Genomic DNA, 24,158 nt, shown 5'->3' on the forward strand with positions numbered 1-24,158 from the left:
ATTGAAGTTGGTGTCAGCCTGGAGCCAATGTGGCAATGGCCTCTGGAGAGGCGGCTTCCTGCCCTCCCACCACCACCCAGCTCCTCCCACCTCCAAAATTCTACTTTTATTTTTTTCATTCATGAAACGATCCACAAAGTGGAGCAAGGAGGTAGGGGGTAAAGGGTATGTGGGGTGTGGGGGTATATAAGCAGCAACTACATATATGACCGAAAAAAAAAAGTCGTGATAAACATATTTACCAATTGATTATTTTCCAACACAAACACACATTCGGTGGCTTACATAAGTAACATACCAAACACACACACACATAGCACATGCCATTGGGGAGAGATTGGGGAGCAGAGCTCGCGCCAAGGTGCTAATCAGCATGCCACATACATACATACATACATACATATATACATTTGTACATATATGTACAATATGCTTTGGATTTGGATTTGGAATACCATTCGGAATGGGCATTTTTTTTTTCGGATTTGGGGTGACTTTCTAAATGCCCCGTGGCAGCTGCAGCTGTTGCGGGTTGCCCCGTTTCCTCTTCTTTCCAGTTCTTCCCAGTTCCCAGTTCCCGTTTCCGATTTCCAAGAATTTCTATTTTCCATCTGCAAAAACGGAGACACTTTTGGGGGGTGAGGGGGCAAGGGGGAGGACACAAATGCATTGTGTAACTAAATTTAAACGTTTTATTAGCCCAAGATGTGCCACTTTACATGGTAATTTAGTGGGCAGTTACACAGTTATATGTACCTCATTAAGATGAAAGATCAAAGGCCAAAAATGATACTAAAGTCGGAGAAAACTTTTATGGGGAATACATTAAATGTCTTGTCAAACATTGGAAAATTTTTTGAAGCGTTTTAAAATGGTCTAGAAATTTAAATAAAAGGGTTTTTTTTTTGGAAAATGCAGATATAAAATTTTTCCAGTGATAGACACTGATTAGGAGAAGTCTTTTTCCTTTTTTAATAGATTTTATAGAAAAATAAAATTTAATATTAGCTTGTAACTATAAATATTTAAACTAAAATAAAATATAAATTCTTGATAGTAACATGGATTTTATATAAAAATATAATTAAATTTTAGCTTGTAACTATAAATATTTAAACTAAAATAAAATATAAATTCTTGATAGTAACATGGATTTTATATAAAAATATAATTAAATTTTAGCTTGTAACTATAAATATTTAAACTAAAATAAAATATAAATTCTTGATAGTAACATGGATTTTATATAAAAATTTAATTAAATTTTAGTTGTAAAAATTATATATGAATACATGAATAAAATATAAATTCTTCCTGTGCCTCTGATATTTTTTATTACTGCAGGCAATTTATCAAAACGGCAGTTAACGATCTTGATACCTCTAATAAATTCAATGTGTGCCGCGCTTGGCCTTTTCTGCAATAAAATGTTTATAAATAGAATCGATCGAATAGTATTTTTAATGGCCAAGATACATGGAATAGTGGTAGTAGTTGGCCAGGAGAGAAACTACTCCCCACTAAGCTTAGCTCATCGTATATCGTATATCATATATCGTATATCGAATATCGTATATCGCATTCCTTTTCCTTGCCGATCGATATATGTATGTATGTATGTTGTTTAAAATGCGGCACGTATCCAAAGGAGAGTGGCCCCAAAGAAAGAGAAAGAGATGGAGAAACAACTGGAAAGCAAAAACACAAACACACATACAGATACAGATACAAAACAGACAGCTTGCAGACGCTACTAGACGTCGGTGGTAAATGTCTCCGTTTCTTGAAATGAAAACATTTCAAAATCCCGGATACGCATTGGAATGCGGTGGCACTAAACCACCGGGAAAGTTAGTGGAGAGGCGACGGCCCATAAAGCTTCGTGCTCTGCACTCTTCACTCACACACACACACACACACACACACACAGATGCAGTCGCACATTTATACATTTACAGATAGAGATACAAAATGTATCTGATGGGCCGCAAATTACTGCAATAGAGAGAAATACTTAAATCAGGTGGTCTGAAAATTTTCATTTTTTTTTTTCGGCTTTTGGCGGCCTTCACACTTTCCAGCGACTTTCCCACGAAGATTATATCACTGGAAGGGGAAACGAGATCAAACAGGATTCGACAAGTTCCGGCAACAAAGAGGAAGTATCCATTAGATAGTTTTTTTTTTTTTATAAAATGGCTTGGGAAAAAGATATGAAAGCCTAAATGGCAACCAAAATGTCTAATTTCAATCAAATTTGTCAAAATTTCCTCATTTTGAATGAATAAGAGCAATTAAAAAAAGAGGTGCTCTGCACCAAAAACAAAAAAAAAAACAAAAGTACCTCGTTAATGATAGAATCCTGATTTTCGTTCTAACCCCTGATACCCGGTACCTCGTACCTTCTGTGAAAATCCCCATAAGATACAATGGACAAGATACAAAAGCGCCAGAGCATAAATTTCAGATTAACAACAGTACTTGAAGTTTGTTTTCGCATCGTGTTCGATCGTGTTTTCCCCGTTCTTTCCCCAGATGTATCTAGATACAATTCATTGTCCTTAAGGGATTTCTTTCCCTGCCCCGAGGCAAGTTCTATACAGACAACTAATTAAATTTTCTATGGTGGCATTGAATGCGCTTTTGTCGCATTAACCCCATTCCGGGGTTGTGCGGCAAAAAAAAAAAAAAGTCTTATTAAGTTGCCATTAAATGGTAGGAGAGTACAACCACTATTTTGCCAGTTAACCAGGTAGGTAGGAAAGTTTTCCAGGTAGGAAGTAGGGCGCTTCAGATCCCCGATCCCCGATTCTATTCATATTCATAAGCACATTGCCACCGCCATCAATAGCTCGTAAAATGTGTGTGAAAATGAACGGACGGGGTGCTCGGTGCTCGGCCTGGCCGGGTGCCCCTTTTTAGCTATTTCAAGATCCCCAGATCCCGTTCAGGGTGGTTGCCTTGCCTTTCGTCTTCTTCATTTCTACTTGTGGCTGCCGCAGCCGCAGTTCCACCCCTCCTTTGGATGAGTTTGGTTCCTACGGAGGAACTCCTATATCATTCATTCCCTTCCCCTTGTCCTATATATTTATGTTAGTTTCCTTCGCAAGATACAGCACACGTGTTCATCATTCCGGCTCTTCGCAGTTGGACTTGAAGTTTGTTGTTGTTGTCTTATTGCCTGTTGCTAGGCCAAAGAATCCCCACCCCATTAACCTCCCCCTGCCCTCAGGCCATCTAAGCTTTTGTGGTAGTTTTGCCAAAAAAAACAAAATAAATAAAAAAAAATTCAAAACTCGAAAGTAAGAAGACAACCGAAAAAAAAACGAAATGAGATCACTGAGGACTGGAAAGTCGAGAACTTGCGTAGTTGTTTTTTTTTTTATTTTTTTTTATTGTAGTATCTGTAGCTATTGTATCTCCTAGATGGTTTCTTACTTTTTCTGAAATTAAAAATTATAACTATTTTATTTTTATTTATTAATTATATTTTTTATTATATTTTTATTTTATATATTTATTATAAATTTTTATACAGACCTCTACATACTTAGAGATCTAGCTCTTCTCGATTTATGGATAATATCTATCTAAACAAAAGTATCTGTTCTACATAATTTCCAAATTATACTTATTGTACTTTATGTACTTTATGAATTTCATTTTCCATATCTTCAATTTAGAAATTGGAAAAACTTTCCCGTTCTCAGTATAACAGCCCCTAAGGCCTATGAGCTATGTATATGCGGGTTCTGCCAGGCGAAAAAAAAATGCCACGAAATGTAAATTGCTTAATTTGTGATAAACATTTATGGTGGCCCAGGCGGCAGAGTCGGAGTCGGTCTCCGAGTCGAACGGATCAGGGCCATGTGAAAAGTGCAGCACTTTCACCATTTCAAATTGAAGTGCCCCCCTGCTCTCCGAACACTATCGCCTGGGTCCATGTGGGGTGGGCTTTTCTCACAGAGCCTAGATGGTTATCAGGCGAAAACAATAATGCGGAAAATTGGTTTTATTAAGATGGATAACCAAAAATTTACATTGAATCTAACGAAGTAAATTCTATTCGTTTCTAGTGTGTTTGAGAGTTATGGGGACTCTCACTTTGTGAGATCAAAACTATTACAATAATGTATAATATTTTGTGGGTAATTTTTGGGGCAGAATCGCTCAAGAATCGGATGAATATCGCCAAAGATATAGCCCTCGCTGGGAGCCATATAGTAGCGCCATGACTTTTGATGGATTTTCGAAGGGGACCCTCCGGAAAATGTCACGAAAATTCTAAAAAATATTTTGTTCCCAGATTTTGATGCAGATTGACGGAGAATCGATCTAAGAATCGTTTAAGGTATTCCGCTCAAGAATCGGATGAATACTTCTAAAGATATAGTCATCGCATGAGGCCCCATAGTGGCTCCATGCCTTTTTATGGATTTTCGAAGGGGACCCTCCAGAAAATGTGGCGAAAAATCTAAAAAATATTTTCCTCCCAGATTTGGATGCAGATTAATGTAGACTCGATCTACGAATCTTTTAAGGTATTCCGCTCAAGAATCGGATGAATACTTCCAAAGACATAGTCATCGCATGGGGCCCCATAGTGGCTCCATGCCTTTTTATGGATTTTCGAAGGGGACCCTCCAGAAAATGTGGCGAAAAATCTAAAAAATATTTTGTTCCCAGATTTTGATGCAGATTGATGAAGAATCAATCTACGAATCATTGAAGGTATTCCGCTCAAGAATCGGATGAATACTTCCAAAGACATAGTCATCGCATGGGGCCCCATAGTGGCTCCATGCCTTTTTATGGATTTTTGAAGGGGACCCTCCAGAAAATTTGATCAAAAATCTAAAAAATATTTTGTTCCCAGATTTTTATGCAGATTGGTGGAGAATCGATCTACGAATCTTTTAAGGTATTCCGCTCAAGAATCGGATGAATACTTCCAAAGACATAGTCATCGCATGGGGCCCCATAGTGGCTCCATGCCTTTTTATGGATTTTCGAAGGGGACCCTCCAGAAAATGTGACGAAAAATCTAAAAAATATTTTGTTCCCAGATTTTTATGCAGATTGGTGGAGAATCGATCTACGAACCTTTTAAGGTATTCCGCTCAAGAATCGGATGAAAACTGCCAAAGATATAGTCATCGCAGGGGGCCCCATAGTGGCTCCATGCCTTTTTATGGATTTTTGAAGAGGACCCTCCAGAAAATGTGACGAAAAATCTAAAAAATATTTTGTTCCCAGATTTTGATGCAGATTGATGAAGAATCGATCTACAAATCGTTTAAGGTATTCCACTCAAGAATCGGATGAATACTGTCAAAGATATGGTCATCGCATCGGGCCCCATAGTGGCTCCATGCCTTTTTATGGATTTTCGAAGGGGACCCTCCAGAAAATGTGGCGAAAAATCTAAAAAATATTTTGTTCCCAGATTTTGATGCAGATTGATGAAGAATCGATCTACAAATCGTTTAAGGTATTCCACTCAAGAATCGGATGAATACTGCCAAAGATATAGTCATCTCATGGGGCCCTATAGTGGCTCCATGCCTTTTTATGGGTTTTCGAAGGGGACCCTCCAGAAAATGTGACGAAAAATCTAAAAAATATTTTGTTCCCAGATTTTAATGCAGATTGATGAAGAATCGATCTACAAATCGTTTAAAGTATTCCGATCAAGAATCCGATCTTTGAAGGCGAAGATATATCCTTCCAAGTGGCCAATAATGCCCCTCCATGGGTTTTCATAATTTTTTCAAAGGAGATCCTCCAGAAAATTTGATAAAAAATCTAAAAAATATTTTGTTCCCAGATTTTAATGCAGATTGATGGAGAATCGATCTACGAATCATTTAAGGTATTCCGCTCAAAAATCGGATGAATACTGTCAAAGATATGGTCATCGCATCGGGCCCTATAGTGGCTCCATGCCTTTTTATGGATTTTTGAAGGGGACCCTCCAGAAAATTTGATCAAAAATCTAAAAAATATTTTCTTCCCAGATTTTGATGCAGATTGATGGAGAATCGATCTAAAAATCGTTTAAAGTATTCCGATCAAGAATCAGATCGTTATTGTCGAAGATATAGCCTTTCAAGTGGGCAATAATGCCCCTCCATGGGTTTTCATCATTTTTTAGAAGGAGATCCTGCAGAAAATTTGATAAAAATTTAAAAAATATTTTGTTCCCAGCTTTTGATGCAGATTGATGGAGAATTGATCTACGAATATTTAAAATCATTCATATTTAATGCCCCTCCATGGGTTTTCATCATTTTTTAGAAGGAGATCCTCCAGAAAATTTGATAAAAATTTTGAAAAATATTTTGTTCCCAGCTTTTGATGCAGATTGGTGGAGAATCGTTCCAGAAATCGTTTAAGGTGTACCTCTCAAGAATCTCGTGAATATTGGCTCTGCAGGTCATATCTTTGACCCACTAGAAAAATTGATTCATCCGACGCCATCCTAGATTTAGCTTATTTGGAATTTATGTTCGTCACATAATTTCAGATAGGCGCAGGCCGGGTCGGGATCATGAGAGCATGAGCAAGTACGCTTCTATGTAGACCAGACTACGCTACATAATGTGACTTCCACGAAAGATTTGAGCAGCGACAGAGCCTCTTCGGTTCTACGAGACTTCTCAGTCTTTATGTGACTGTGCAAATTATTGTTGCTCACATAAAATATATTGCAGGCCAGCGCCATCCAGAGGCGACCGATGACGGAAGTTCAACTAACTCATTTCCGGTTATGTGTATTTTGAATTCGTCTTTGGCGGGGGCCGGATCCTCAATTGTCTGTTTGTGTATGTGACTGCCTATGTGCCGGAGAATCTGAAAAAAAAACATACAAACAGAGACATACGCCAACTGCGAAATATGTGACGACCCAGTAGTATGTTATTTATGATTTGTGGCGTATTATTTCAAGAAATATAGATTCTTCAATTGGGATTCTGGCCTATTAGTATTATAATTAATTAAAAATAAAAAATTTTATGTTTGAGTTACAGTTTTTGATAAATACTTCAGGTATTCCTCATAACTCAACAACAAAAAAAAAACTAAAGTTGGTAATCGAAAAAACCCCATAAGATAAGAACCATAAAAGTGCTATTGACTAAAGTAATCAGTGGGGAGCCGTCGACATCCCCATTCATATTTCGAAATTCATTCAGAAATAGGGGCATTTCATTGAGAGAATTGTTATTGCTGCGCAAATACATTTTTAATTAGGTTGAAATGATTATAGAAACATAAAAAAATATTCGAATCGAATCAAAAGTAGAATATGATATGAAAATAGAAACTTTAACATAAATAACCATTTTTATTTTTTTTAATTTATAAGAATGAAAAATTTAATTTTGAATTTCAGTTATCAGGGCTGCAATAACGCTTTTTGTCAAATCATAAAAGGTATAAAATAGTTTGTACAGCCACCATTGGTTGTGAAACCAACTAATCTTAAAATTTGTGGCGCCATCTAGACTTTTTCAATAATTTATAATTACAATTTATTTAAGTTCCAGAAACAAATTTCTTTCAAAATATTATTTGTTACTATATTAAAATAATAAAAATATAGCATTTAAATTTAAATAGTTAATCATACAGAGATCAACATAGTGTTTTACAACACTAATGTTATCGAACCCCAACCATCACTAACCGAACCTGATTTATTGATTTTACAACAACAATAACAATAGAGTAATAACAAAACTAATGATAACACAAAAGCCCAAATCAAATTGGAATATGCGGAATGAAAAAGCTCATCCAGTTGATAAACTTATATGACAAAGATTGGCCTGGATCACAGATACTTTTGTGGGTTGCAGGTAGCACATATACCGGCTGGTAAATGATAGTTTCTAAACGATAAGCGCAACCCATAGCCCGCGCCACCCAAATCGTTGGCTGATAAGAGCTGCTGCTACAGCTGGCGACGGCAGAACAAGTTAAATAGGCTTCGCTCCGCAGAGAGCCACAACAGTCATCAGTTGTGAGACACACGCGGAGCAAAACAGACGCAAAAATCGGCGAGTCGAGCAGGAAGCACAATAACACAAATGAATGAAGAAGCTCTGCGAGACGAACGGACAAGTGCAAGAAACGGGTTAAGTAACATACGTTAACACACACTCGACGGTGATCGGTCAGCGATCTTTGGCTTTGGCTTTGGATCAGCATCAGCATCAGCGTCAGCCACCTTTTTTCATCTGCAACCTCAACGTACGCATCTTTACTTTTGGGTCATCGGAATCTGCGTTTCAAGGGCAGAGTATTTTTTTTCCGTTTAGCTGAATCACTAAACGGGGGTCACCACCAGACAGATATTTACCTGTATACAGGTGAGAGAGAGAGAGGTGCCAACACGTTGGCAAAGCCCCGTTAGCCGAGAGAAGAGCAGACAGGTATTTCGCACGCCCGCTGCTCTTCGTTCTTCTGTCTTCCCAAAAAACTTTTAATACTCTTGCAAAAGGCGGTTTCCCCCGATAGTTTCACAAAAAAATTACTTAAATCCCCTTTTTCTTAAAGAAATTGTAAGAATCTATAATAAACTATCCTTCGATTCCTGTAGAATGCCATTTGCAAGAGTATAATGACTTCGGCTATGTTTAATATATAGATTCTCGCATTTTTTTTTTGCTGACGTGACGTCAGTAAGAATGTAGCTCGTGTGGCCTAATTTTCCCTTTCTCTATCCCCCCATATCTCGCGTAGAATGGCCCCACCCACTGTTTTGGTCACCGGAGGAGCCGGCTACATTGGTTCCCACACTGTACTGGAGATGCTCAACGCGGGCTACAACGTCATCTGTGTGGATAACCTGTGCAATGCCTACAGCAGTGGTGCCGCCAAGCTGCCAGAGGCCCTGAGCCGCGTCCAGGACATCACCGGCAAGAAGGTTCACTTCTATCGTGTGGACATCACCGATCGAGAGCAAGTGCGCTCCGTTTTCCAGGAGGTAAGTGTGCCACCATGGGCACGTCAGCAGTTTTTTGGGTTTTTTTTGCTGTTCTGTTTCAGTTTCTGTTTCAGAGCACTGCCAACTTGGATACCATTCAATCATCCTTATCTGGTTGGCGCGCTATCAGTCGTTAGCAATGTTTTCTCGTTTTGTTTGCTCAAGTGGTTGGGCACTTCCGACGTAGTCGTCGTCTGATCGACCCTGACTAAGATCGCGCAGCCCCACCTCCGTCCCTACTTGGAGGCGACGAGGTCAGAATTAGCTTGGTGCGCTGGCATCCACAGACTGCTCCATAGCACGTACTGCAGTACTTGCAGCCATCAATATGTATTTGAGGCCATTATACTCGATTATACTCGAACCGGGGGGAATAGATAACCATGTTTACGTATATTGTTGATTAGGCAAGCAGATTTTCGCTTTAATCGCAACTGGGGAATTTTATGAGCAATTCTTTCTCTTAGTACTTTGTTGGTTAAATAAGCTTTTTCCCAAAAACCCAAATCAACCGTGAATAATAGTTTTTTTTAACAAATATGTTCACTAACAAGAATATTTAAATCAAGCATATTTATTCAACCTGAAAACCTTGAATATTTATATTTCTATTTTATGTGCATACACAATGTGTTTATTTTAGAAATATGTTTATTCGAACTATCAGTTCGAATCTTATCAGGTCCGAAATGCAATTATGGGGCGCCTAAAACAAAAACAAATCCTTTTATTGACCTTTTTCTTGACCTTCGAAAACAAATAAATTCTTTAAAGTTTATAATCGTAATACTCTTTCTTTTATTTTAATAGCACAAAATCGACATGGTGGCCCATTTTGCTGCCTTGAAGGCTGTGGGCGAATCCTGTCGCATCCCACTCCAGTACTATCACAACAACATGACCGGCACCAATGTCCTGTTGGAGGCGATGGCTGATAACAATGTGTTCAAGTTCGTCTACAGCTCCAGTGCTACTGTTTACGGTGAGCCGAAATTCCTGCCCGTGACCGAGGAACACCCCACTGGCAACTGCACATCGCCCTACGGCAAGACGAAGTACTTCACCGAAGAGATCCTCAAGGATCTCTGCAAGTCAGATAAGGTAAGACCATCACTTTTCTTTCTACTACCAAGGCTAATAAATATTATTTTCTATTATAGCGCTGGGCCGTGGTTTCGTTGCGTTATTTCAATCCGGTGGGCGCCCACATAAGTGGAAGGATTGGGGAGGATCCTAACGGCGAGCCCAACAATCTGATGCCTTACATTGCACAAGTGGCCGTGGGTCGCCGTCCCAGCCTGAGTGTATACGGCAGCGACTTTCCCACGAAGGACGGCACTGGTGTTCGTGATTACATTCACATCGTTGACTTGGCCGAGGGCCATGTAAAGGCTTTGGACAAGCTGCGAAACATTGCGGAGACGGGTTTCTTTGCCTATAACCTGGGCACTGGAGTCGGATATTCCGTGTTGGACATGGTAAAGGCGTTTGAGAAGGCTTCCGGAAAGAAGGTCACCTACGCGCTAGTTGATAGACGATCCGGAGATGTGGCTACCTGCTACGCGGACGCCAAATTGGCTGAGCAGAAGCTGGGATGGAAGGCAACCCGTGGCATTGACAAAATGTGCGAGGACACGTGGCGCTGGCAAAGTCAAAATCCCAACGGTTACGCCAACAAGTAGTTTCTTTCCTTTATTTTTTTTTGTTGTATCTTGCCTTTGTTCCTGCTGCTCGCAAGTTCCTCGCCTGCTCGCAGATTCCGGCTTGAATTTTAGCCACATCTAGTTGCTAATTCAGGTATACCTATTCTTCCTCGTGTCTAGTTGTGTATATTTCTTTCCAAATTCCATGTAGTAGCCATTACTTTTGATGTTTTTAAGTGTGTATATGTAAATCCAAAGTACTTTATAATTAAAAAAAAAAGGCCTGTCGCTGTCGTCATGTAATTTTCTGCTTGTTTACTCGGATGCTAGGGCTGATACGACCGCGAGCATCATTAGTTGACGTTGACTATTGAGGCGCAATCACGTAATTAAGGTCGAAGTCAAGGTGGGATAGTTCGTCATCATACGGAGAAATCACTTACCTGAATACTATTTTTTATTAGTCAACTCTTAATATATACATTAGCATCCCAGAAGATTTTTTCCACCACATTTATTTAGCAAACATTTATTTAAATGCAATTTAACATTAAAAAAACTCAAATTTAAAACTTAATCGCTGCACAGTAAACGGCATTTATCACAAGTATGTACTATTAATGTAAATTGTCTTTTTTTCAACAACTTTGCGTTCGTCATTTGCTTCTGTTTTGGTTTTTGGAATGGATTGTATTTATAAAAGTACAAAATTGTTTATATTCGAGTCTGTTTAAATCGGTTCTTAAGTATTTGGCAATCTGTTATTTGCACTAGAGCTTGGCGATTTTTTCAACAACTGATGGAGGCAAAGAAATCGAAATCAACGAGAAGCATTACTATGAGCTACATTTTTTAGCTGGGTATATTATGTGCGCGATATGCATACTTTGTGAATATATATATATATTATAATATATATGGTATATCTATGTAATCTGATAGGTTTCGAGGGGCAAAGAGATCCTTAGCAATGAGAGGCAGTAGAGTGAATAGTTTTTAGATGCCGCTTAAATACTGCTAGAGTCACTGGAAACTCTGCTCCAAGGCTCGCTTATGTTGATGTTACGCCCTTGCGAGCTACCAGCATATTGAGGATCGGGTTTTTTCGTATGTAGCTTACGGCCTTTTTGTGGGTGACCATGGTGAAGTCGTAGCCGTTGCACTGAAGGATCTTGTCATGGATTCGCAATCCTGCGCGAGCTGCTGGGCTGCCTTCGTGCACCTCCGTCACATATATGCCCTGAAGTAATAATAGAGAAGCCCTTAGATAAAATTATTCATTATTTGAGTTGTAAATCATTGTCTCACATAGTCCGTGTAGCCCTGGGGGCTCTTTTTATAGTCCTGATCGATCCCTCCGCCAATTTTAAAGCCACACTTCAGTATTTCACGGCCCTCCTGGTCATAGTCTTTTTCCTTGTGAAGCGTTATTGGAATCTAACAATCGGGAAACAGGTAAATCAATTGTTAAAATATGAAAGTAGCTTGTATTATTGGTCCAGCGACCCAATTTCACCAATACACACACGCCTTCCGGAGAGAGTAAGTGGATTTTTTTGGATGCTGACTGAAATTAATTGATTCTTACGCTCAGACACTCCATGGCCGTGCCGGCCTGGTGTTGAAATGCCATCTTTGCCATGATTTCAAATTTTATATATATAAAATATTGGATAAAAAATATATTTTCAGTTTTGTCGCCCACAACAAACTCTTCTTCTTCTTCTTGGAGTAAATGCGTATTAGTGTTGGAAAAGTCTCAAATGTGTGTATACAAAACATCTGCGGCAAAATAAGACAGAGGCGTAGTCGAGGGGTTACTATTTGGAGATTTAAGATTAAAACAAGTACAAAATGCTTAGCTTTTAAATATTTTTTTTATTGACAATTAAAGGAATAAATCTAAGACCGTCGCATGGCCAGCATAGTATTGATCTCCCATATAATTATACGCGTCCTGTCGATAATCTCCCTCAGCTGTCGGTTCTTTAACTTTACAGTCTCTATGAGCTCATGGTTCTCTTGGACAACCTTCCGGTATTCATCGCACTGCGAAGGCTCGATCCTTGGCTCCGGTTCATCACGGTATGGAATAAGGTTCTCTGCACTCATGTAATCCATTCCGGCGTCGTTACACTTCTCATAGATGATGCGAACTCGTTTAAAGAGCAAACGAATAGTGCGAAAATACTCCTGCACCTTCTTTTCCGTATTATTATCTCGATGCGAGGTGGGCTGTATGTTTTTTAAGGCGGAAAACACCTCCTGAAATCGTGAGGCTATATCCTGTACCGTCTCCTGACCCAGGCGCGACAGTTGAACGATGTTGATCTCCTTGTGGGGATTCTGTTGGGAAATAGCTAGCATATTGTTGCTACCGCCAGCGCCTCCGGGTGCTACTCCTGCTGGGGTGCCAGGGGTGAGCTGTTGTGGCGGCTGTTGCTGCTGTGGCATATTCTGTGGCTGCTGTTGTTGTTGGGGCATAACACTACCGCCTGCGCCACCCATGCCGCCGGGACCTCCCATTCCAACAACGCCACCACCCATGCCAGTGACTCCTTGCTGTTGGCCCATCATCTGCTGTTGCATCATTTGTTGCTGCTGCATCTGATGCTGCGGGGACATTCCGGGCATCAGACCTCCGGGTCCACCAGCCTGCGGATTCATCTGCATTCCACCGGGGCCACCCATCATGCCCATTTGCTGTTGCTGGTGCTGGGGCGACATGTGCATCTGCTGCATATTGCCCTGCATGCCGAAGCCACCCATTGGCATCATATTGGGGTTGCCACCTCCTCCGCCGGCACCGGCAGGGCCTTGATTTCCCTGGTTTTGTCCGTACTTCCACATATTTTTTTAGATAATCAAATTCGCAACAAATTTACAATTAAAAACAAAACAAATTTACAATCGAACGCGAATTTCGCAGGGCTGCAGAACAATAGTTGACGTCTTTTACAGCACTAGTATTCTTAGTACCGAAAAGAGGAATTTTCTTTTGCCTTTTCTAACCCTGACCAAGTTGGAGCCAAACGAATTACATTTGTAATTTAAGCCATGGCTCGCGACGAGCACAATGGATTCGGCGACTGGGTAAGATTTTGCAAAATTACAAGACAAAGAAATTCTATTACCTATCAACGCCTCTAGGGCGGCTACTTTGAAGCAAAGAAATCTAAGCTAGAGGAGCAGTTCACCGCCGCCAGCGATCCATTTCGCAAGTCCAACTTATTTGCCGGCATTTCAATTTTCGTTAATGGCCGAACCAATCCTTCTGCCGACGAGCTAAAAAGAATCATGATGGTGCACGGTGGAACCTACCATCATTATGAACGTCCCCACACGACATTCACAATTGCCACCAATGTGCCGGACGTCAAGGTGCGGAATATGAATCTGAGCAAGTTCATCAGCGCTCAGTGGGTGGTGGATTGTCTGGAAAATGAGAAAATCCTGGACTATAAGCCATACCTGCTCTACACCAATCAGAAGACTTCGCAGCCCCGTTTAAATTTCGGAAAATCAAAGAATGATAGCAACAATGACAGCAAGCTGGAAGAGCCGCCTTTGAAAAAGTCTGATTCCAATTTAGATGGGATACTCAAGGAGCTCCAACAGGCCGTGGCTGCTTCCCCAGAGAAGGAGGCAAAGATCACAAACCTGTCCACTACGAGCAACCCCTCCCACAATGCAATGAGTGCTGTGGACCCGGGATTCCTTACAGAATTTTACAAAAACTCACGACTGCATCACATTGCCACCCTGGGAGCAGGATTCAAGCAGTACGTCTGTGAGCTAAGACAGGCCCAAGGCTCCAAAGGGTTCCCCAAAAGACAGGATCTAAAGACCCTAACGAAAAGTACCCAGATTGGCTCCGTGAGATACGTAATGCACATCGACATGGACTGTTTCTTTGTTTCGGTGGGCTTGAGATCCCATCCGGAGTTGCGCGGCCTGCCCGTAGCTGTGACACATTCAAAGGGAGGAAGCGCAGCTACTGATGTACCGGTGCATCCCCAGGCGGACAGGGAGGCGGAGCTGGAACTCTTTGCCCAACGCTTTGAGCACCATCTTCATGACAACATTAAAGCGGATAAGGTTCGATCGGGATTTGATAAGAAGATGTCGCTCTCGGAGATTGCTTCATGCAGCTATGAGGCCCGTAAGAAAGGCATTCGCAACGGCATGTTTGTGGGGCAGGCCCTAAAAATGTGCCCGGAGCTAAAGACGATCCCCTACGACTTTGAGGGATACAAGGAGGTGGCATTTACTCTATATAATACGGTGTCCCAATACACTTTAAACATTGAGGCTGTCAGCTGTGACGAAATGTTCGTTGAGCTTACCGATCTAGTGGATGATCTAAAAGTAGATGTTATGGCCTTTGTCGGCTATCTGAGGCAGGAAGTGCACGCCAAAACTGGGTGTCCTTGCTCAGCAGGTGTGGGATCAAATAAGTGGGTACAAAACGTAATTTAAACACTCAAATATTAAAAAATTATGCATTCTTTTAGGCTTCTAGCTCGCATGGCCACAAAAGAGGCCAAACCGAATGGCCAGTACTTGTTGGATCACGACCAAGACTTGCTGGCCTATATGGCACCCACTCCCTTGGAGTCTCTGCCTGGTGTGGGCAGCAGCATGAGTTACAAACTGAGTCAGGTGGGCTTGTCCAGCTGTGGCGACGTCCAAAAGATCACACTCGAAAAGTTGGAATCTGTGCTGGGCAAGAAACAGGCCCAAACTTTGTACCAAAACTGCCAAGGAGTAGATACGCGTCCCTTGAACTACGAGCAGGTTGAGTAATTTTCTTTATAATTATAATCTCCATCTAATAATTTAATAACACTTTGTAAAGCAACGCAAACAAGTTTCTGCCGAGGCAAACTATGGCATCCGTTTCTCCAAACCGATCGAGGTCGAAAACTTTCTACGTCAGCTCGGTGCCGAGGTAACCACCCGTCTAATAGATGCCAAACGTAGGACGAAGTCGATCAATCTTAAGGTCATGGTTCGCGCTGCCGAAGCCCCTGTCGAAACATCGAAGTTCATGGGCCACGGAGTCTGCGATGTGATCAACAAGTCATCCATTCTGAAGCATTCCACAGACGACGTTAATGTTATTACTTCGCACGTTCTTAAACTAATGAGGGAGGCCCATTTGCCTCCGAATGAACTGCGCGGAATTGGGATACACTTGAGTAAACTGGAAGACGTCAATGTGGTGCGCAAGGAGAACATTTTGAAAAAGATGTTTGTCAAAATAACTGAGAAAAAGAAGGGTATTTAAATCAATCATAGTACACATACCGTACACAACATACATACTTAAAAATATACACTTCTCACACAAAATCTAGATCAAACTACGGTGGAACCACAAGAAGTGCCAGCAACGAATAGCAAACCTATACCAGAGGAAACTAAAGTGAAGCCAAAGGAAAAGACCAACGTACTTAGCATGTTGACAGCGGCCGCTGGTCGGAAATCTTTAAATGAGGATAAAGTGCGAAATGAGCCTTCGCGAAATTATGATTTTTTCGGGGCAGATGAATCGAGTCTTGTTTCTGCTTCAGCGGGACAATTTGATCCCGACATTTTAGCTCAGCTACCGGATGACATTCGTCGTGAGGTTCTCACCTTCAAGGAGGAGTACCTTCGCATTTCCGAAAATGATGAAACTGGCAGGTCTCCGAGCAAGAAACTATGCACTCGCATTCCATCGCCACCACCTCTCGCTCTGGCCTTCTCGCCATCCAGCAGTCCACTAAATGAAAGCGATCTTCAACCTTCTACCTCAAAGGCAGCAATAGCACGTTTGGAAAAGAGAGCCACTCGCAAGGAGTACGAACTTGGTTGTCGGTCCGATCAAATTGTATCCGATTATATTGAGGAGCTTCCCAAGCATATTCACCCAGCTCTTCTTGATTACATTTCCAGGCCTGTGGAAGAAGTTCCCTGCATTGAGGAGCCTAACTTTTTGCTTCAATTAGACTACAAGAACCTGCTAAACGAGTGGGTTACCAAGGAGGAAGTGCCCGCCCCAGCTGACGTAAATTTGATGCATGGTCAGATCTACAAGTTGGTAAAAGCTGATAAAATGAGCCAAATCTACGATGTGATGAAGTACCTGTGCCGGTATATGGTATATTTTGTGCTTCTATATAATACATACTATGGTTTTTTTTTTCTGCAGCCTTATTAACTCTAAACGAAGCAACTCATGTCCGTGGCATATGGCTTACAACCACTTAGAGTCGGATATTCAAAAAAAAATGATTGAGCTGCAAGGCTACAATATGCACTTCACCGAGACAATCCGCTGCTATAAGTGTGTGGGATAACCAAATATAATTTTAATATGTATTTTCAGGAATTCAATATAAGTTCCTTTACTCTGTGATGAGTAGCTTATATTAAACATAAACATTTCATTATTTTGCAGCTCATTGAAATCTGAATCGTATTATTTTTGTTTAGAACAAATCTAGGGAATGATTTCGTATTCAATTGATAATGATTAATTTTGTTAATTTTAAATAAGCAAAATGTGATCATTTCAAAAGCAAAAGCAAATGTTCAAAACGCGTATAGCTATAAATTGATGAAACTTTAAAAGGAATATATATTAGCCAGTTTTTAAGTATTTAATAAAAAGCTACCATTTTTAAAAAATAAAATAAAACCATTTTTTTACTCAACCATTTGCTCTTAAAAATTATTTCCTTTGAATTTGGCGCTTTAAAGAAGTAACTATAAAGAAGGACTGCCACCTGATAACACTTTTATCGATAACATCGTCATTTTAACAAAGTGGACAGTCTCTCTTCTGACTCAGTATTGATTTTGCAACAATAACAAAGATCCAAAAAACAAACGAAAGACAACGCAAATCAGCAGTGAAAAACTTGGGGATCCGGAATGGCGAAATCCATTCTGCATCTGGGGCTCCTGCTCCTGTTCTTGCTGGGAACCTGCCGCATGATCCGTTCCAGCGACATCACAGACAAGGTCTTTGGCAATATCCGTGAGGGAATCGTGGCAGCCTTCGGAGACTTCAATTCGGACGAATTCACAGACGTTTTCGTCATTGGCGACAAGATGACATCGCTACGAATACTCTACGGTTGGTGTTTGGATAAACGAATAATCCCCATATTTAATATTCCCTCATTTATGTAGGTCACTACACGGAGCCTCTGCTGAGGATGGGTCCCTATTGCGAATACGATGGTAAAAAAATTGTAAGCGTCATTCCTGGAGACTTTGATGGCGACGCCCAGATGGATGTCCTGATCAACATTAAAAGTAGTGACGGCCAGGCGGCATATGATGTATATATCAATTGGGGCAACACCACAGAGCTCCAATGCGCACACGAGCCCCTATTTTCCAGCCGGGGTGAGGTAATGGCCATGGACTTTAACCGGGACATGATCATCGATCTCTACGGACTGGATTCAAATAACGAACGGACATTTTGGATATTCAACAGCAGTAGAAAAGCACCGGAAGTACGCCACCAGGCGGAACCAACGGGCTTAACTTCAAACACCTTGGCCATTCCAAATGCCAATGCCTATCTTGATTTCAACGGTGATTTCCTAGCCGATCTGTTCCTTCAGACAAAAGATTCGTATGAGGTGTGGTATGGGGTCAACGAACGCGATAAACAGGAAAACTTTAGCTACAAGTACGAAATTAAGTTCCAGCCCATTGGACGAAATGATTACCATGTCGGTCAGGCTGTTTTCATGGATTTTGAACTGAAAGGAGAGCAGAATATTGTTGTTCCGTTTTGCATCTATGCCAACTGTAGGAACTCATCGATTATGGTGCACGATGGCATGGATTTTCGTATTCTGCCGGTCGATTTTCGTGATCCACTGGGCGTTACATGGACCTTTGTTCCCCCCGATCCTGACGACATTTATTTGAGAACAATTACGGCGCGTAGTGGCGATTTTAATCTGGACGGGTATCCCGATCTGTTGATCACGCTCCAGCCGTTAACTGTCGGGAAACCGACGTTCACGCAGACGTTCCTGCTGGAAAACGTAGCGTGTACTTCGTGCCACAATCCCTCGAAGCGTACGTTCGAGGTTCGTTGGAACGCTCTATCTCCGATGGGTAATAATACAGTGGCTGGAGCTTTCTATGACTTCTACCAGGATGGTGTTCTGGATGTAATACTCATCCGAAAGAATCAAGCCGGCGTCTACCAACCCCTAGCTTTCCTCAACACTCTAGATTACGATGCCAACTTTGTTAAGGTAATTGTGTTAACTGGACTGGACAACAAACAGAACCCGGAACGTCGAACGGCTCTGGGCAGGAAACAGCGCACCTATGGAACTAACTTGCCTGGCCCTCGGATCACGTACAGCACAATAACTCAAGATGGTGATCAGCAGTGTGGGAGTAGTGTCCAATTGCCCCAGGCATCATACTTTGCCCTACAGCTGCCATACACGTGCTTTGGCCTGGGTCGAACGCCCAATTTTGTGGACAAACTGACTGTGGGTCTGGGTAGCAAGTATCGCAATTTTACCCAACTTATACCCAACTCACAGATTATAGTTGTGCCAAAACCGTTGGACTCGCCATCGCACTGGAAGGCGCAGCTGTTCGTAACGCCCAGTAAGCTTATCCTAATGAGCGTTGTTGCCCTGGGTGGCACCTGCCTAGTTATCGTCTTCATTATCCTTGTTTTGTATATTAAAGAAAAACGCGAGGATAAACAGGAGCGGCTGCAAGAGTCTCACAGGTTCCATTTTGATGCAATGTAGAGGGTCGCAAATCATAAATATAATATAAGTATTTCTTTTGATGCCCTGAAGTGGTTCAAAATAATTTAACATTTAAAATTGTGTAATAAAATAATTATTTAAGGATTCTAATCTGTTGGTATCATGTTTTTCTACCGGAATGTATATAAAAAGCAATTACAGACAAATTTCTCGTGCTATTTTTCGGAAAAATCATTCCCATTATGGTACCAGCAGGATGTATCCTTTACTCTAATATTTATAAATGTATATGATTTAAAAAATGTGATAATAATAACGTACATTTGTTCCAAAATTTAATGTGAGTTTTTTCTAAATAAGATCTAATCGATCGATTTTTGTACTCCTTCTTTTTTTATTATATATATTTGTATATTTGTTTTTAAATATTTCTTACTTTCATTTTCAAGTTCTAATTCAATGGGTTGATAAGACCCACTGAGTAGAAGCATAATCGTTGCTAATAATAAATTTCAAAGTGAACAAATAATAGGGTCTTGTCCCACATATACAGATAAGCTGGAAATATTTCACAAAAATGTATGCTCGGCTATATAAAGTAAAATGAAATTGATAACCCCTTGAGGCCTGCATCCCATACCCAGCTTTCAGTTTACATTTTAGGACCAAGGTCTGATTTTTCTTATTGTTTATGCTAAATGGTTAGAATTTTGTCAAATAACTTGACTAGTAATATGTCTAAAGCCAGTTTAGTAAGGGTAAGGCATGAAGCATATGTATTTTTATTTTTAAAAAAGTGTAACAGGATATCATATAATTTTGGATAATTTTTCCAAATATCGCATTCAAAGCTGGGTGATTAAACGAAGTACATGGGATTGGTCATCAAAAACACTTCCACAATTTTACGCTTTTCGTACTCTTTTTTTAAGTTAGGCTCGAACCTGTTAGACCTGCAAAATAAAAAGTTAAAAAAATCGCCACATTACTACAAAAAAAAAATAAACGCCATACCCATTAAGATAGACGCGTCCACGAGCAGCCACCAAATGAGCCAAGTAAGCAGGAGCCGGGTACGAAACAGAGCGATTGCAGCGTGGAAACATGTGGCACAGATTGTAAGTCATTTGTTGGATCACATCGATGTCCAGGTTTCCAGTGTTTTCGATGACATTGTAGCGGGTCGGCTTGGCCGTTCCCTGAATGGACTGATGGCTGACCATAAAGAACTGCATCTCGTTGGGGTGGACGATGGTGCGATCGACCACGGTTCCAGGGTCTACGTTATTGAATTTATTGTATTGGGATGGCTCACCCTTCGGGAAGAAGCGGGTGTGGTGTCGCTTAACCACAATCACGCAACAAATCTTCGGATTGATGGCGACTTTAGCGCAGGCCGCCTTAATGCCCCTAAGCTCCTCATTTTTGATTTTAGGGAACTGACCATCGCTTACACCATCGCGATAATAGATAATATGTTCCGGATATTTTCCACGGAATTTTTTATAAACGCTCAAATGCGCTAACGTGATCGACTCCATGTCTTCAATCTCCTCAAGGGCTGCACGCTGCAATCTATATTGCATATTGTATGCAGCGCCGTAAGGATCGTGAGATGCGGCCACGCCCACTACGCTGGGAATTTCACGCTGATCGGGTGATGGGTGGGTCACATCGGCGCCAAGGAACATGGCGTTTTTGGGCACTGGCAGTCGAGTATCTTCCTTTAGCTTGTGATTAATGCCATTCAATTTGGAGTTAACCTTCAATAAGATGTTGCCAATCGTTTGAGGATTAAGCTTCCGTTCAAAAGTGAATTGTTTGATGCATTGTGTTAGAATGCCGTGCTTTAATTCGGCCTTCTGCTTAATGGTTTCGTATGAGGCACCGTAATTGGGAATAATGACGAAAGCCAGATCGCATTGGTTTTTCTTGAGATCCACAAAACATTGGTCAAGATCACGATCATCCTTGAATGGTCGTATATCAGCTTTAGCTTCTAGAACCACGTTTACTGACTTGCTTTGGTTCAACATCTGTCTCTCAAAATCAGAGAGTTGGCTAAACGGAATTGGACGCCCACCGTTGCAATAAAGTACGGCCCATTTATGGGCCTTATTTTTTGGCTCGAGGAATTTCATGTTATCCATGCGCCATGATCCGTTTCTTGGGGAGGCCCATTTGTTATCTTTATACTCCAATTGGGGCGCGTTAAGGGTTCGTGTGTGTACCACGATGAAATCATTGGCGATACGAATTCCGAAGCGACTAATGGTTGGGTCCAAGTTGTGCTTGAAGAAGTCCAGTAGATGCATGATCTTCTCTTTACGTACATTCGTCGATGTGGCCGCAAACTTGATCATATTAGCAACTTGAGTGGCACCATCTTTTCTCTAAAATGATTCAAATTATGTTTTTATTCAAGTCTTTCAATGAGGAAAGGAATGGAAAACCTACGTTTAGGGCTTGACCTGCCTCAATATGACAGAGCTCAATGGGCACATAGATATTCTTCACTGGTGGTCCGACGTGAAGGCACTGAAGCGAAGGGTACTTCAAGACATAGTTGCGCGATTTGAAATAATCCGAAACCGTAAGTGTTTTTCCCTCCAAAACAAAGGTCTGCTTATTAGATGGGTATGCGGAAAGTCCGTTTACTTTATAGACTCGCGAAGCAGTCCCAAAAGAGGTTGGTGGTGTGTAGACTATATTAATTCCCTTCAAGAACGGTTCAATAAAGCGACGAGATTGATCTAGACTGGTGCTGGCGTTTATTCTCTGTTTCAGACCAAACCTCTCTAGGTACTCAAGAACCGGCATAGCAATTGGAAAGGATTTGTGAGATATGTCGACATTAAGAAACGGTTTATCGCCCAGCATGAAGGCCTGATAGAGACCCACCAAAGCTTCGTATCCGTCCTCAAGCTCGCGGCGCTGGCCTGGTTCTGACATTTTGAAAAACGAGCGGCCAGCCCGAATGGCCTTGTTGTGGCATGGGGATGCCAAGACCACCTCCAGGCACTGCATGGCACGCATGGGCTTGTCGAAGATTCGCTCCGTCATATAGCTATGAACCGAATTAAAAGAATTTTAAAGCAATAATATATTGCTCAAATAGAAACGTTTCCTCCCACCTCTTGAGCGAGTTCAGATTCACTTCCGTGTCTCCAGTCTCTTTTATTTCCACTGTATAGCGAAGAGTGCGGCCGTGAAGATCAGTAACCTAGATGAAAGCTCTAAGTCCGTTGCTGAGACAACTATTTTGTTTTATCTTACCGTCACTTCTGGATTCTGTGAGTTTGTCTTCAGCTTGTCAACTGAGTAGCAACTGGCCTTTCCATCATACGCGGCAATAGCACCTCCCAATTGGTTCACTCGGTATTGCTCGAAGGCCTGGCGATAGAACTTTTTGGGCCGTTCGGGCATTATTTTAACGTCGTAATGGTACGCCGTGGCAGGCATTTTTTCCATATTTATGTCCAGATAATTTACGGCTACTTCGCCGGGTCTGCCAATAGTTCCCCGCTTGATACTACCTGCGGGAAGAGACGGAGCTACAGCCCCCCCCTGGGATCTCTGCGGCTGCGGATGGGATCCCTGCTGCCTGTAACCACCTTGACTTGGTCCAGGGCCCTGCTGTGGGCGTTGTTGAGTGCCTGGTTGCCCTTGTTGTGGGCGCTGCTGGTTCCCCCCTTGAAAACCACTCGAGCCTTGCTGATAACGCTGCTGACCTCCTTGCCCCTGATACGGCTGACGCTGCTGACCACCTTGCCCCTGATACGGCTGACGCTGCTGACCTCCTTGCCCCTGATACGGCTGACGCTGCTGACCTCCTTTGCCATGAGACTGCTGCTGCTGCTGCTGACCTCCTTGGCCATGGGACTGCTGCTGCTGACTGCGTCCCGGCTGTTGGGATGGTACTCGGGACCATCCGCCCTGACCCTGTTGTCCTTGAGAAGGAGTGGGGCCCACTTGAGGCTCAAGCTGCTGGAGCGGGTTTCTCTGCTGTGCCCCTTGTCCACCCCCACCCTGCTGCCGCTGTGGTTGCCCAACAGGGGCTCCGGAGCTAGCTGGAGGGGAATAATTTACATAAAATTATCTATAATATAATTATGAAATAATATATTATTATATCGCAAAATACATGTACATATGTGTTTCATTATGTTGTGAAATGAAATACATACATGTATGTACATACATATGTATTAATTAGAAGGCATTATCGTTATTTCATTATTTCTGATTCAAAGGTGTAAGAGGTAAGTTCAAAGCAGAAGATAAAAAAAATGAAAAAGGGGGTTTCCGGCAATGTATATTGCTTTAAAAACACGTCATTCTTCACAGTCCGTAGTCTAGTGCATTTCAAGTTGCTTTATACACACGTATGTACATATGTGCGAAAAATACACACATACAATGAAGCAGAGCTTCAAAGATAATTCTAGAAATTAAAGTGCACTTGCCTTGTGGTTGTTGCTGTTGCTGCTGTGGCTGCTGCTGTTGCTGCTGCTGCTGTTGTGGCTTCCCGTCATCCTTATATTCTGTGATTTGAAAGGAACTATTAGTATTGGCCAATTACGAAGCCCAAGGAACTCACTATTTTTTTTCCCCATTTTTGAAGAATTTTCTTATATATAAAAAGTTGGATTTTTTGACAGAAGTTGATATACGCGTCTAGTTCGTCGTAAATATGTATTTTATTTGCATCGAATTATCGTTTTATCGAGTATTTCTAGTCGTGAAGTACATTATACTCGATGTTTGAATTGG

The 24,158-nt window shown here is 41.5% G+C and overlaps 6 protein-coding genes across 7 annotated transcripts; 3 read left to right on the plus strand and 3 right to left on the minus strand.

Annotated features, from left to right (window-relative positions):
• Positions 1-7,712: 7,712 nt before the first annotated feature.
• On the plus strand, positions 7,713-10,938 carry LOC6507093 (UDP-glucose 4-epimerase). Its single transcript, XM_014909577.3, has 4 exons — positions 7,713-8,140; positions 8,749-8,992; positions 9,803-10,093; positions 10,153-10,938. The coding sequence occupies exons 1-4, from the start codon at positions 8,094-8,096 to the stop codon at positions 10,672-10,674; spliced, it is 1,104 nt and encodes a 367-aa protein (XP_014765063.1). The 5' UTR covers positions 7,713-8,093; the 3' UTR covers positions 10,675-10,938.
• A 196-nt stretch (positions 10,939-11,134) lies between these two features.
• On the minus strand, positions 11,135-12,399 carry LOC6492934 (tax1-binding protein 3 homolog). The gene is made up of 3 exons (XM_001956646.4): positions 12,224-12,399; positions 11,944-12,072; positions 11,135-11,875 (listed from the first exon to the last, which is right to left on the minus strand). Exons 1-3 carry the CDS (start codon positions 12,275-12,277, stop codon positions 11,687-11,689), a joined length of 372 nt encoding a protein of 123 aa, XP_001956682.1. The 5' UTR covers positions 12,278-12,399; the 3' UTR covers positions 11,135-11,686.
• Positions 12,400-12,493: 94 nt separating this feature from the next.
• Positions 12,494-13,606, minus strand: LOC6492933 (mediator of RNA polymerase II transcription subunit 30). Its single transcript, XM_001956645.4, has one exon. The coding sequence runs from the start codon at positions 13,483-13,485 to the stop codon at positions 12,538-12,540; it is 948 nt and encodes a 315-aa protein (XP_001956681.1). The 5' UTR covers positions 13,486-13,606; the 3' UTR covers positions 12,494-12,537.
• On the plus strand, positions 13,588-17,315 carry LOC6507094 (DNA repair protein Rev1). Of its 2 annotated transcripts, XM_014909578.3 has the most exons (7): positions 13,588-13,728; positions 13,786-15,092; positions 15,150-15,432; positions 15,494-15,917; positions 15,996-16,497; positions 16,576-16,773; positions 16,832-17,315. In XM_014909578.3, exons 1-7 carry the CDS (start codon positions 13,693-13,695, stop codon positions 16,977-16,979), a joined length of 2,898 nt encoding a protein of 965 aa, XP_014765064.1. In that variant the 5' UTR covers positions 13,588-13,692; the 3' UTR covers positions 16,980-17,315. The 2 variants fall into 2 exon arrangements, with proteins under 2 accessions (XP_014765064.1, XP_001956680.1); XM_001956644.4 differs by having other exon boundaries at positions 15,996-16,773.
• Positions 17,316-17,450: 135 nt separating this feature from the next.
• On the plus strand, positions 17,451-19,719 carry LOC6507095 (T-cell immunomodulatory protein). Its single transcript, XM_001956643.3, has 2 exons — positions 17,451-17,761; positions 17,818-19,719. The coding sequence occupies exons 1-2, from the start codon at positions 17,557-17,559 to the stop codon at positions 19,422-19,424; spliced, it is 1,812 nt and encodes a 603-aa protein (XP_001956679.1). The 5' UTR covers positions 17,451-17,556; the 3' UTR covers positions 19,425-19,719.
• Positions 19,720-20,138: 419 nt separating this feature from the next.
• Positions 20,139-24,130, minus strand: LOC6492932 (protein argonaute-2). Its single transcript, XM_001956642.4, has 7 exons — positions 23,986-24,130; positions 23,852-23,929; positions 22,662-23,455; positions 22,520-22,608; positions 21,843-22,452; positions 20,400-21,778; positions 20,139-20,338 (listed from the first exon to the last, which is right to left on the minus strand). Exons 1-7 carry the CDS (start codon positions 23,999-24,001, stop codon positions 20,245-20,247), a joined length of 3,060 nt encoding a protein of 1,019 aa, XP_001956678.1. The 5' UTR covers positions 24,002-24,130; the 3' UTR covers positions 20,139-20,244.
• Between the last annotated feature and the right edge of the window lie 28 nt (positions 24,131-24,158).

The sequence above is a fragment of the Drosophila ananassae genome, chromosome 2R, assembly GCF_017639315.1.
Source record: "Drosophila ananassae strain 14024-0371.13 chromosome 2R, ASM1763931v2, whole genome shotgun sequence".
Classification (NCBI taxonomy): domain Eukaryota; kingdom Metazoa; phylum Arthropoda; class Insecta; order Diptera; family Drosophilidae; genus Drosophila; species Drosophila ananassae.